At 38.6% G+C, this 13,552-nt stretch overlaps 1 protein-coding gene across 1 annotated transcript in view; it reads left to right on the forward strand.

The window, feature by feature from the left end:
* Positions 1-7,070: 7,070 nt before the first annotated feature.
* LOC139209360 (piezo-type mechanosensitive ion channel component 2) overlaps positions 7,071-13,552 on the forward strand; it is a 31,143-nt gene continuing 24,661 nt past the window's right edge. The window contains exons 1-5 of the mRNA XM_070839021.1: positions 7,071-7,134; positions 9,343-9,438; positions 12,594-12,695; positions 12,946-12,991; positions 13,329-13,488. Of these exons, the coding sequence (XP_070695122.1) occupies positions 7,071-7,134; positions 9,343-9,438; positions 12,594-12,695; positions 12,946-12,991; positions 13,329-13,488 (468 nt within the window). The remainder of the gene's footprint in view (positions 7,135-9,342; positions 9,439-12,593; positions 12,696-12,945; positions 12,992-13,328; positions 13,489-13,552) is intronic.

Consider the following 13,552-nt stretch of genomic DNA (forward strand, 5'->3'; position numbering starts at 1 on the left):
GTCCATAACGCGTATTTTGCTGTCAGAGAAAGGGCAGGATACTGTTGCTGACGACACCGAGGCCGCCTTCTCCGTTTGCTGAATCCTGCTCGGGCTTTTTCCTCCTTCACATGCAGTGTAGTTTTTGTTTTGTTTCTCTCTCTCCTTCTTCTCCACCCGGCCAGCTGCGTAGCGATAAGAGCTGTAATCCACAATGTCTGTTAGGACACCAAAAATCTGGGTTTCACCTCAAACGGAGGCAGAATAAACAGCCTAATTTGCATCTCCAAAAGCCCGGGTCTTGCGTCTCACTGCTGCCCGTGACAAGGAGCCGAACTCGGCGTGTCCGAAAACCTCGCCCGTGCTGTGGCGCGGCTCGTTTCCACGTCTCCTTTCATGATAAACACTTCCATAGGTGAACACTTACAGTCTCTATCTATTCCTCCGTCTCCCCGAAGGCTGTCTTCGTCGGGGGGCCCAGCAGGTCAGGAGGAAGCCAAATAATATTTACACCCAAACGAGCTACATGTGTGATATTCTCGCCGCTTCCGTCGTCATCCGGCTCCTTTTCACTCGCTGCATCAAATCAACCCAAAACAGCTCCAAACTCACTGCGGTTGTCTTTTCGGCTGGATCCCCCACCTCCTCCGACTCCGACACGATCCGATATCCCCCCGATTTGTCCTCCTTATTTGTGATGGCTGTTCCTTGCTGTGTTTTCTCCTCCAAAGGGCCTTCTCTCTCTCCCTGCCCCTCGCTTTTGTTGCTGAAATGTGTTATCAGCCCCTCACATCACCACCGAGCCTCCAAAACTGCGCACCGATACACTTTCTTTAAAAAAAAAAAACTAAAAAAAATCCCAGCTCGGCTCCGATGAATCCCCTCAAGAAAAAATATATTTTAAAAAAGAGGGGAAAAAAAGAAAAAAGAAAACGTGACCAAGATGTGAAAATCCCTCGAAATGTATCCACGTTTCTTGCAGGTGAAAAAGCAACCCCCGCTGCCAGGCTCAGTTTTTATAGCCTACATAAGGCCTAAATATGTGTACACACACATACACACTCTCACACAAACATACACCTATATTCATATATATATTCCTCTTGAATCCGAGGTGAGTAAATAGGCTAAAGGCTTGAGACTACATGTGCATTAACATTCACAAAAAATAGGACGCGGGGTTGTTGTAGCAGCACATTCCCACCGCGAAGGCCGCTCCCCTCCTGGCCGCTGGTCGTGGAAGGTGAAAGACAGGAATAACCAATTCTTGGAGGTTATTATTTTCTCCCTTTCTCTCTCTCTCTCTCGCTTTCTCTCTCTCCGAGAATAGTAGCCTACATTGAGGAGATAGACAGCGCTGAAGAGAGACGGGGTGGGGCCACACGGCGCTCATTGAACCCTGGGAAGGAAAGACCGAGAGAGGAGGAGAGGAGAGGCCGCCTCGCGTCGTCACGTGGCCCGGGCGCGGAGCGGCGTCAGCGGCGCGGCGCTGCGGAGAAAACGGCGCCCTCTTCAAAGGAAACCACCGCGCACGGTCCGGAGGGAGGGGGACACGGACAGGAGCCGCCCGGCCAGGGGCTCCCACAGCCGGGTACATTGCCTGTCACACAGGACGGCCCTCCAACACCCATCCCAATAAACACAGAAACATAAACTACACATATTTATGACTTTACATACTTAAACACATGACTAGATATTCTATATTATATAATAATGTAGCAACTTAATGGTGACAAATGTATCTTTTTCATTATCTAACATACCTTTACACACTTAAATGCATGGCTAAATATGATATATTATATATTATATGTTATACAATAACGTGGTAACTTACTGGTGATAAATGTTCTTCTGTATTTCCCAAGTGATCGTGATTTAAAGCACAAGTCTGTTTTGCTGTGTTTATAAAGATCACTGATATAATGTGATGTACAATGTACAATGTGAATTCCAGTTATGGTAGCAATACTTATGTTTGCTTGAAGCGTATTTTATACACCATATCATAATACAACATTAATGAACATTAACATTAATGATAATTCATTTGACAGTTAGACTTAAAACTTTTCTTTTTTAATAAAGAGCTTTTTTTTAATGCTGCAGCCTCTGTTTCATTTCTAATGGGTCTTTCATTACTGTTGCTCCTCTTATTTTCATTATAGAATATCTTATTGTTTCATTTTTGTTGCGTCTGATTTAATTAATCTTGTTTCCTGGACTGTTTTTTTAACCATGTAAAACACTTTGTAACTTTGTTTTCAAAAAGTGCTACATGAATTATTATTATTATTACATCACATTAATCACAGATACTTTTAAAACAAACCTTGGGGCAGAAGTTGGTGTCGTTTATGTCTAAACTAGTAACAGGACACATGGGTAAATATCATGGGGCCACGTTTCAGCATCCGTCCATCCATCTTTCCTTCACTCCACCCAGGGCCCGTCTATCACAGGGCAGCACAATCAGATAAACACATATCCACCTAGTCCTCCAAGGTGTGTACTTCACAAGTTTACAGTTCATCTAACCTGCATGTCTTTAAACTTCGCTCACTAAGAAGCTGAATCTAGGAGCTTCATGTTGTATGGGCACTTAAAGGCATCACGGCGCATGCTAAAATAACAGAAACTGTTGACACTGAAGACTGGGGCAAAGGTCAGAAGTTTGAATTACTACACCTTGTTTGTTTGTTGTTCTTGATGTTTCTATATATCACAAAGTATCAGGGGGTTAATCTAACAGTTCTCATGTATACCGGCCTTAAACTGTTTAAGTTTATGTTCCCTCAGGTCCTATAGGAGGCAATATTGTAATTTAAATGAACAAATGCATAACTGTTTTCAAAATGTAACATATCTAAACATAACACTGTTAAAATACTAAGATTATCTTATGAAGCAATAAAATGCACATGTAAATATTAAAGGGGCTTCAGTAGATTTTCTGGGCTCAAAATAATTATGTAATTCATTATGCTATTAAATAAAAGGATCATAATAGTAACAGGGGCAGGCTGTCGGCTCTACTGCTGTTGGGTCTATTAAACACTAGGTGGCAGCAGTCTTCTAACTCTGAGTACCAGACTTTGGGTTTTAATTCTTTGCTGTCAAGTCAACCCAAATAACTGTATATCAATTTCATATTTTAAGGAATATGTATAAGGTTGTAATTAATAAAGTACAACCTGATTGGCTTTTAAACATGTAGTTTAAATAGTCTTAAATGTTCTGCCGTGAATGAAATGAAATTGATCATTAAGTAATACATGATCGGCTAATGCATAACTTATACCAACTTATCTTTCATTCCTGCCATGTTGTTATTATGTAGATTGATTGTATATGATACCGTTTAGCCTTTCACTACCACCACAAAACAATTACTCAGCAGTGCTATGCCCATATCAGTGTACATGTGATATTTAAGCAATTAAGTGGACGCTTGTTAAACAAAAACAATATGCCTTAATTTACAGACAAATCTGCTGTTTCTTGAGGGAAACAAAATTTTCTGTAAACCATAATGCATCACTTTTCCTCCAGTGAAAAGTAGCTGATGTGTTTCCGTCACTTTTATGATTTATGAAAAAACCCAACATCCTGCAGCTAAACCTTCACACTCCTCACAGATACACAGGCCCAGCTTAGCATGGTGTCGCCTGGGAACATTAACAGTGAAATGCATCTGTGAGCGGACTAAAAGCTCTGTGTTTGAACGCCCCGGCTGCCAGTCCTCTGGGTTTTGCGGTGGGTTTTGGTAGTGAGCGTTGTGCTGACCTGGTGCTCTGTGGCCACATCGGTCCAAATCTCTAGGGAGGAGCCTCCCATCTGTTCATCATGAAACACATTACTGCCTCGCCTCCTTTCTCCAGTTTAGTTTTCACACCATGCAGTCTATGAATTCTGTACATCCACTATACAAAGGAATTATTAATGGACAGACTGATATAACACACAAATAGACCTAATAACCTTTCTTTAACTCATAACTTCAAGATTTGAATCAGATTTGGTGTTAATTGTCTTCCCATCAACAGTCCTCCACTTCTGTGCTTGCTTTGTAAACATTAGTTGCTGCATGTCACTGTGCTTATATAAACAGTCTATGGTCTGTATTATTAGTAGATTCAGCATACCACGTGAAACTACAAATTACAGTGCCCCTTTGCAGGACTTTGTTGTTTCCTATGTAGCTTTTTGTTGTGGTAAACACACACTTTATCACGAAACTGATAAAGCTAAGACAAAACATGCATTTGAATGTAAATTTCCACACACTAGCCACTGCTCTTCCCCCTTTTCTTCTGTGCCCTTTGAATTCTCAGACTTTTCACTCGTCACCATTTGCATGCTAACAGTGCACATACTTAAATTTGCATACTGTGAGTGTGTTGTGTTGACAGTTTGGACACAGTTTGGTGAGAAGTGCAACAGTGATGAAGGCTGGAAAATGACCAAACTGTTTGTAAATGTTAGAGGAGCTGATGTGAGACTGTTACCGGCAACAGATAATAAGACTCAGCACTCATCAAAACCAGGGCACTAAAAATGAGCAAAAATGTCCCAATTGTACATCTGTGTGCCAGTTTTTGCTTAAATAAAGCTGATTACATTCAGAGGTAAACACCTCACTTCCTAAAAGCGTTGACTCATTGTAACCTACATCTACACCTAATTTTGATCTTAAAACTAAACCAGACCTGAGATAAGTGAGAACTTCCCAAAAAGTATTTTCCGCCATATTTCGACCTTTGGTCCCATAAATAGCCAAACACACACAAACACACTTTCTTTCCATCCGTCACTCCCCAGGACCCTTTTCCAGCACGTCTGCTAGCAGCTCTTTTTAACTGCACTGTCATGAATTGTTAGCTGCCGACTCAGCACTCATTCTCATCATAATCAATTTAGATTTACTGCTGAGGAGTAATTGAGTGTGTGTTTTCCTCTCATTGAGTCAGAGGGTTTATCTGCCCACAGAGGAGCCTCATCTGTGATAATCTACAGACAAACACACACAAGGAATTTATTAGTTTAGTTTGGTCTTAGTTAACAAGGTTAGGATCGTCTGGATTATTTGAGTATTAAGGTGATTAAATGGAGATTAATAAATCAGATGTTATGGTATTCTGAGTATTTTGTCAAACTGCTGTGAAGAAAACAACTGAAGCTTGTTTCTTTGCCCCCTCCTTTCCTCTTATCTGGTTTTCCTCTTATCTGGTTTGAGCTGTGTAAACGCAAAGTAGCTTCTTTTCAACACCGCTCTGTTCACAAAATAGTTTATTACCAAATATAGTTGTCACAAGTTAGACTTGTGACAAGCACTTATTTTCATGATCAATTAACTTGCTGATTATTTTTACAATTAATTGATTCATCATTTGGTCTATAAAATGTCAGAAAATAGTGAAAAATGACCATCATCATTGCCTAAAACCCAAGGTGATGTCACCAAATAGCTTGTTTTTTTCAAAGAATACTCCAAAATCCAAAATATTCAATATTCCATCACGAGACTAAAGAAAAGCAGAAAATCCTCATACAGAACAGGCTGAAACTTTGCAAAGTTTGGTGTTTATGCTTCAATACTTGAGGATTAATTGATTATCATAATAGTTTCTCATTATTCTTCAGTCGATCATGGCTAAGTAAATTCCAAGTGTTATTTCTGCAGAGAAATATTCCTGTACTTTATCGAAGCTTATACAGTAAATATTCATACTAGCAATTCAGCTGGTTAGACCTGCGACACTTTACTGAAACACTGAATGAGTTTGAATTCAAACTTTAGTGAAAAGAATCACTAAAGAAAATAGAGAATTAAAAAAATAAGATTAAGTTGTGTTTTTTTTAAATCATCTTCATTAAGTGCTTCACATAAAAAAAATAGGGAGGATGCAATGCACCTCACTACACCTGATTGATAGCTTCTTCTCAGCAGTGTTTGGTCTTGTATTGTACTGTTCCACACTCACCCTGTACCAATGTGCCCCAAACTCTGTAATTACAGTAACACTAAACACTACAACGCAGATTAATCAGCAGTTCCTTATCTTAAAAATGATAGACTTTACATCATCCAATGCTTAAATTCACTGCCCGAAATAGCTATTAATCAAAACTTGTTTAAACTTCTGCCACTGTCCTGTCTTGTACAGACACAGACTCAGCAGCAATGTCGTTCATTTTGGAGTAAAGTTACAAGTTTTTGCCAGTCTCAGTCCTTGCATTGATCATTCCTCTGTAGTCACACCAGCTCTTAATGGCCTCACAGCCATGAATATTAGATACACTTCCCTCAACCCCATAGTGCAAATATGATGAGCCAGCCTAACGCGCCTGTATGGAAACAAACACAGTGATGTATGAGTATCTGTCTGGGTTTCAGAACCAAAACCAAAAAATACACTGTGGGTTCCACATATTATGTGAACGGATGCAAAGAATGTACATGCAGAAACATACGCTACTCTCAAAAAAGACTTTTAAGAGCAATCCCTGCCAAAGCTGTCATAATACTGTGTGTGAAAAGTCAGTTTCTCTCTGCTGTTGCTGTCTGTTGGGCTGGTTTTATGTATTAATGGAATCATGTTGTTCAGTCATGTAATGATAGTGGATATTCTCCTGAGTGAGATTAGCCTCAATATGAGCATAGTAACAGAGGTGATGGGATACAACCCATTATGTCTGAGAGAGAGAGAGAGAGAGAGAGAGAGAGAGAGAGAGGGGGGTGAGAGAGGGGAAAGGAGGGTGTGACAGAAGCAAAAAGCAGAGGGAGTCACTATCTTCACACAGTTTTAAATCAAGATTCTCCGATCTCTCTACTCTAATTTTCTTCTCAGTGCTGCTTCTCACTGGACTGGTCTGTCGTGTTGGGACTCAAACTGAAATGTTTCCTGTGTTTTCACGGCTGTATTGGAGGATGCTTTGACAGAGGCTCCATAAATGTTCTCCTGACAAATGTGTGAGCAGGTTTCCCTCCACTTTGCCATTAAGACATTTACCGATTTGTGTGGAAATCTAGAGGGTGGTAGCATCTACAGGAGCTGTGTGGGTGTCTCTGACACAGAGAAGGAGAAATGGCAGGGGACCTCGTGGTTGGGATGCTCTATAACTTATTACTACCACTGCTCCTGCTGGCTGGTGAGTTGAGTTTGATTATTTTATTCGTATGTGTTTTTTTTGGTGACAGAAAATACATTTATGGTGTGTACCTCTCCAGAGTTCAGTTAGAGAGGAAATGTGTTCATGTGTACAATAAATGTACAAATGGTATCACTGCCGCTGGTTCAGACCAGAGTAGAGATCATGTGTGAAATGGAGATGCTGCTTGCTGATGAATCCTACAAAATCAAATAAGCTGTATTGGACTTTTTTTTGCATACAGCTAAAACTGCTCAGGAGAAAAAAGACATAAGAGAAAATAATCCACATAACACGTGTTTGTATATTATAGTACCTCTTAATCTGGTTGGCCTGTTTCTATTGACGCTCAAAATACTTGAGAAAATGCTTGTGTTGGAGCCATGAATGAATGAATTCATATTATTTGGTATCTCGCAATCATGGTGATAATTAGGTCACACAGATATGGTCAGGGACAGCTCATTATTATATTCATCCCTTCACCTGCACGGCGCCATGGGTAACAAAGAGAGAAGAGCGTTGCTGGGTCGGCATATTTTTTGTTGTTTTTATCAGCCTGATGGCCGTGATTGTTGTTAATATTTTATGCATGTTATAATAAGTTGCTCTATTTCTTTAATAAACTTTGTTAAACTTATTTTTTATCTCAGTGAATCCTTTTTGAAAGCGTGTCGGACAAGCAGCAAACAGCCCAACCTCAGCCTCTTAACTCCAGTAGTCGCTACAGCTTGATTTTAAAATGTTTTATATTCTAAATAGACAGCAGCTGAGGTCTGAATACCTGTAGACCTTTTATATATTTGACCACTACCGTTTCTTCTGTACATTAACTGATATGTGGTGGCTTTTATTTCTGTTTGGTATCAGCATTGCTTTAATACCAATATATTGATAATAATGATTTCTCTCCTTGGTTTAAACAGGTGACATTTGAGATCAAGTCAAGTTTATTTGTACAGCACATTTCAAAGAACAGATGTAGTAATGTGTGTCAAAAAATAGGCAAAGATCAGGCATGACAAAAACATATAAGATAAGAACATATGAGAAGATATTGCAATCAAAATGGAATAAGATAAGAAGGGACTGTTATTATCATTATTATCAAAAATGGCAATAACCCTGTTAACCACACTTAAACCTAACTAAAAGCTAGCGATATGTTTTTGGTCTGTTTTTGAAAGAAGACACTGCCGTAGTAGACCTTAGTTCATGTGGTAGGGAGCCATTCATAGAATTGGTGGTGGTGTATTGATGAATTGGAGTTTTTGTAGTAAAAGCTAGTGAATGTGTGCCTTTTGCAGAATAATATCGAGCAACACTGGTTCAGTCTCCGGGAATAATAATGTTTTCAGGTGCATTCATATCTTGTGATCAGAAGAGGCAGTGTGTCTGTTCAGGACTGAGACAGAGAACAATGACCTCACTTAATGACCTTAAGTGAGCCGTACTTTTGTATCTACTGTGATTTGAATAGTGTACTGTTGTCTTAAATACTATGTGAGGTTTTATGTTTGTATCACTATGTGCTGCAACCTTAACCTCACAAGTTCATGCTGCTCATATTAATTGTAGTCGGTGATGGAAGTTTTGTTTAAGTGTTAAAAGATGTTGTATTTGATTTGCTGATGGGGGAAATGTTTTTAGATAAGTCCGACAAGTTCCAAGTTCCTGTCATCTAATGATTAAATAGATAGATAATTTTCCTTTACCTTACTGTATTTACGATAAAAACAGTGTGAGGGTTTTCTGTTAACTTTTAAACACACCAACCGCTCATTGCCAAATAGAGGCTGGATTACATTAAGTTGCTCACATTTAAAACATCTAAAATTTTAAAAATGCTGAATTTAAACTGAAAACTAACTAATAAACATCTGAAAAGTCCCTCCATGTTTTTCAGTTTAAATATTATGACACAGCACTTTGTGGCTTGGATGAGTTGTGGTAATTTCATTTTAACATGTATTTTTATTAATTTACAGTAAAACATTCAAAATTAGGCAGGAGGCAGGTTAAACCTACACAGGTCTCTTGCTTTTTTTGTTTTCCATTACAGTTTATTTGAATGATTATGTGGCTTTTTTGTGATGTATAGAATAGATAACAAATACAAAATTCAGTTTTCTCTGAAAAGTGAATTAATAAAGACCAAATTTATCATATATAAAGAAGTTATTGTGTGCTATTTCCTCTGCACCTCAGCTTCTTCGTTCCGCTACAATGGCCTGTCAGTGGTGTATTTCCTGTTCTTGCTCACCTTGCCGCTGCTGCCGAACCCCACTCTGGTCACCATGAAAGGTGAGAGATTTATGATTTTATGTTTATTTTTTGCTCTGACCCTGTAACAAAATGTAAAAGGCTTGATGAACTTCTACATCTTTTGGGCTGGAATTCAGTTGATGTTTTAATTCCAAGTTTCAGTCACTCTGCGTCTCCAATTTCTAATGATCAAAATAAAATGAGATAATTCCTCCGTGTAACTAATAATTCTCATTCAAATAGAGGGCAGTGGTAATTCCCTTAATTAATAAGGCAGAATAGAACAAAAGCATTAATCTTATATATATTTATTTATATATAAATTATATATAGTAAGATTTCCTGTGATTCAGGGTTGTGCATCTGTGTCCATAAAACCCACTGAAAACTAATTTGAATAGATTTTTAATATGGTAACTTCAATGAACTGTGAACGTAGTGGTGAAAATTGAGCCAAGTGCATTATCTTTGCATTTTTCTTCCACTGTTGCCAGTTTTTGGATCTGATGGGTGAAGGTTACATGCATGTATGCACACATGAGCTCTGTATGCACACAACCTGTAGAAACACCCAAATTCACCGAACGTGTGTTATCTTGCTGCCCTTTCATTACTTCACAAAGGAGGACAGTTCTATAAAAGTTTGATGTGAACCCAAAGAGTGAGAGTAGTGGAAATAAAGGAGATATTGTATTGAGTAAGACAAAAAGTGTGTTGTGTGTGTGTATGAGTGTGTGCTTTCTCTGCATCGATCATTGCATTCAGATGAATTAAAGTATTGGTGCCCCTCCCTCAAAGTACTTTGTAAAGGGGATGCGGTTGGAACGGTCAAATCAATTATACATAGCCTGGTAATTACAGTGAGGAATTAAAAGATGTGATGTCAGCATTTTGACAGCATTTTTTTCTTTCTTTCTGTCTTACACTTTACATTTCACCATCTAAAATCGGTTTGCCTTTCAGCCTTTCTCTGAAAGCTTCATAGATCCCAGTTATCTTCATCTCCCTAATATGAGCTTGCTCTCCTTGGACTAAGTGGTCAAGCGTGTGTGTACATCCTGTGTGCATTTGCATGGGTTTTTGTGTATCCACCTATATGAGTGTGTGTGTGTGTGTGTGTGTGTGTAACTCCCTTATTGGGAAGCAGAGAGGTTTAAGTGAAACAAAGCTTTTAGTAAAAATCCCGAACATCAACAGCACATTTGCTGGTTCAGCTAAAGTTGAACCACATCAGCTATTAATGCTTCCCTGTCAAACTCTAAACTGTGATTATGAACTGGTGCAGTTGTTTGAAACCTAACAGATTCATTATACTGATTCCAGTTTCCAGTATTTCATTATCATCATTAATGAAACTGATTTTTTGCTTCTGCTTCCTCACACACTTGTTGTTGTTTTGTCTGAATGGGTGCAGTGTATCAAAGACTGATCTTGTTTATTATTTTCACAAAATCAAATTTTAAGGTTTAACGTTACATATACACTGGGTAGTTGTTTTAAAGACTAAAATATAACACTTATGGACTGGGTTGCACCAGCCATTCACAAATCCATGACAAAGTTTGTGTGAAGTCCTTCCTACGTTCTCAGTAAGTAAAGGACTGTCTTTGCTCGTAAAGACCAAGCAAGTAAAGTATATAACTTTAATATATGCAGAACTAGGTTTCTATGTACTTCCTCTACAGGAGTAATGATAAAATCAACCAAATTATCAGGAGTTGAGGGCAACACTCACCAAGGTCAGGTGTGATACAATGATACAATCATGTGGTTCTTTGTGAACCATGGATTCTACTTAACTAAAACTAACTTTCTATAACTATAAGTATCATAAGAAAATGTTAAAGTGCTAAAACATCAAACTTAGAAACTACATTAAACTAATCCTGCTTAACATCAACATGTTAGCACTGACTTTGTAGGCTTATTAGCCTGTAAGCCTGCCTACCAACAAGTTACTAATAATAGATTATAGAGAATAGATAATAGATATCACTATGAAACGTCCACAGTTGATAACTAAAATCAAGACATTTATTATTTGTTAGAAGTTTTCTAAAATTGTATGTTTAAATATGCAAATGATGCATTGTCTAAACAAATATACACTAATTTGCATAAGCGTGGTTAAAAATACTTGTTTCAGTTTGTTGATGCATTGAGCCAAGTGCTTTTACGGAGGGATACTTCTATAAATCACAAGACATTCTCAACAGCCACAAATAAACTAATATGAGTTATTAGTTATTATTACAAGTTATTAGGAACACAACAGGAAAAAACTAATTTAGAGAAAATTACGTTTACAGATATGAATTTAGGATTAATGTACAGAGTAGTAAAAGAAACACCTAAATATGTATCTTGGACATTTTCTTTCCACTTCAACTTCTGAAAGAAGACATGTTATGAAGGCAAATACCCCAAAATCTCAAACAATATTTCCCCTGCTGTGTCTCGCCATAAACAGTGAGGCTGCTGCATCAAATGTTGAAGTGATGTGTTTGTTTCCATGCAGTCACTGCTGCACACAGTGTCCAGGACACTCTAGTGGCCACTAGAAGAACTGCATGATAGACGCCTCAGCAGTTGCTACAACAATCAGCTAACATTCAGTACCTGTTTTTGTGTGAGTGTGTCTGAGCATCATGTCTGACATTTCAGGATCATTGAGTGACCCTTAAAAAAACATTTTAAAGAAGCAGCATCTTTGCAAGAAGCTTCAGGTTGAACACTCAACCTGCAAAACTAGAGCACACTTGATACCCAGAACCACATACCTCACTTTGGCTGGCTTACTGATCAATAAGAGAGCTCACAAAGAGAAAACAACCACTTCAATTTAAAATACTGACAGTACCAGGTCCATCAGTTACAGTGCTGTGTGTGTGTGTGTGTGTGTGTGTGTGTGTGTGTGTGTGTGTGTGTGTGTGTGTGTACAGTATCACTGAGTAGAATAGGAGACCACACGCATGTGTCACAGTGACAACTTTTGAAATGCTTAAAATACTTATTATTCAGTCCAACTCAAAAGTGTGCTCCGATTTAGAGATAACATTAGTTGATCATTTTCAGCTCATAGGATGTTCCTTTGACATACAGTGTACGTCTACCCTAGCACATTGTGATTACTGCATTAATATAATTTGCTCTGATCAAAGACTTTTTTCCTCCTGATTTGGTGATCTATTCAGGTAAAACGGGTCAGTTCTTGCTAGTGATCATCTGTACCAGTCTGACCCTACTGACCCTGCAGTGCTTCATGCAGATCCCCTTCGCCTACATCCCTCTGCATGGTAATGACAAACTCAAGACGTTTCTCAGAATAACAAAGTGTTTTTTTAATCTAAAATGTCACCAGTGATGTGAGTTGACTTAGAATAGAATAGAAAAAGTAGTTGAATTGATTGTGGAAAATGACAAGCGAATACATGCAGTATATTCTAATGTCTAACAAATCACATTTGTCACGTAAAAATGAAAACTTTCAGAAAGAAGAAAAACAGCTTTGTTCCTAACTTGATTGCTGTGGTTTTTTTTTAACAGTTAGCGGCCACTGGGAAGATGTCCTGTACCATTTGGGCATTGTAAGGTATGGGAGCATATTTAACATTCATAGTCTCGAGGAACATATCAGTGTTTATGCAATCTTATGTCCAAAAACTAGATTACTACTAAACATTTGAGTATGCTGTCCTACGTTCTAGATAACCTAGTTCAGCTGACTTCCGTTCAGTATAAAAATCAACTTACTGAAACTTGAAACATCTTTTACCGATAAAGTAATGCTGACAAATAGCAGCTACATCTTTATTACCATAATAAGTGTCAGGAAATTGATTTTCATACCTGTCTGGTATGATTGGAGATCAGCGGAGATCAAACCCTTGACGTATGTGTGTGTGTGTGTGTGTGTTGTGCGTGTCCAGATTCAGCTCGGTTGACCCTGGGAACATTGTGCGTCTCCTGGCCCCAGACGTGGGCCTCCTCTTCTCCTCCCTCTTTGTACTGAGGCTGTGCAGAAAGCTACTGCGCCCCCTGCCCCAAATCAATCTCCATGAAAACGGAATACCGCCGTCCGACCCTGAGGTAACCATTGCGCACTAGTCAACTGTCATAACTTTACATTACGCTATGAATGAACAGTTATATC

Source organism: Pempheris klunzingeri, chromosome 11 (assembly GCF_042242105.1).
Source record: "Pempheris klunzingeri isolate RE-2024b chromosome 11, fPemKlu1.hap1, whole genome shotgun sequence".
NCBI lineage: Eukaryota > Metazoa > Chordata > Actinopteri > Acropomatiformes > Pempheridae > Pempheris > Pempheris klunzingeri.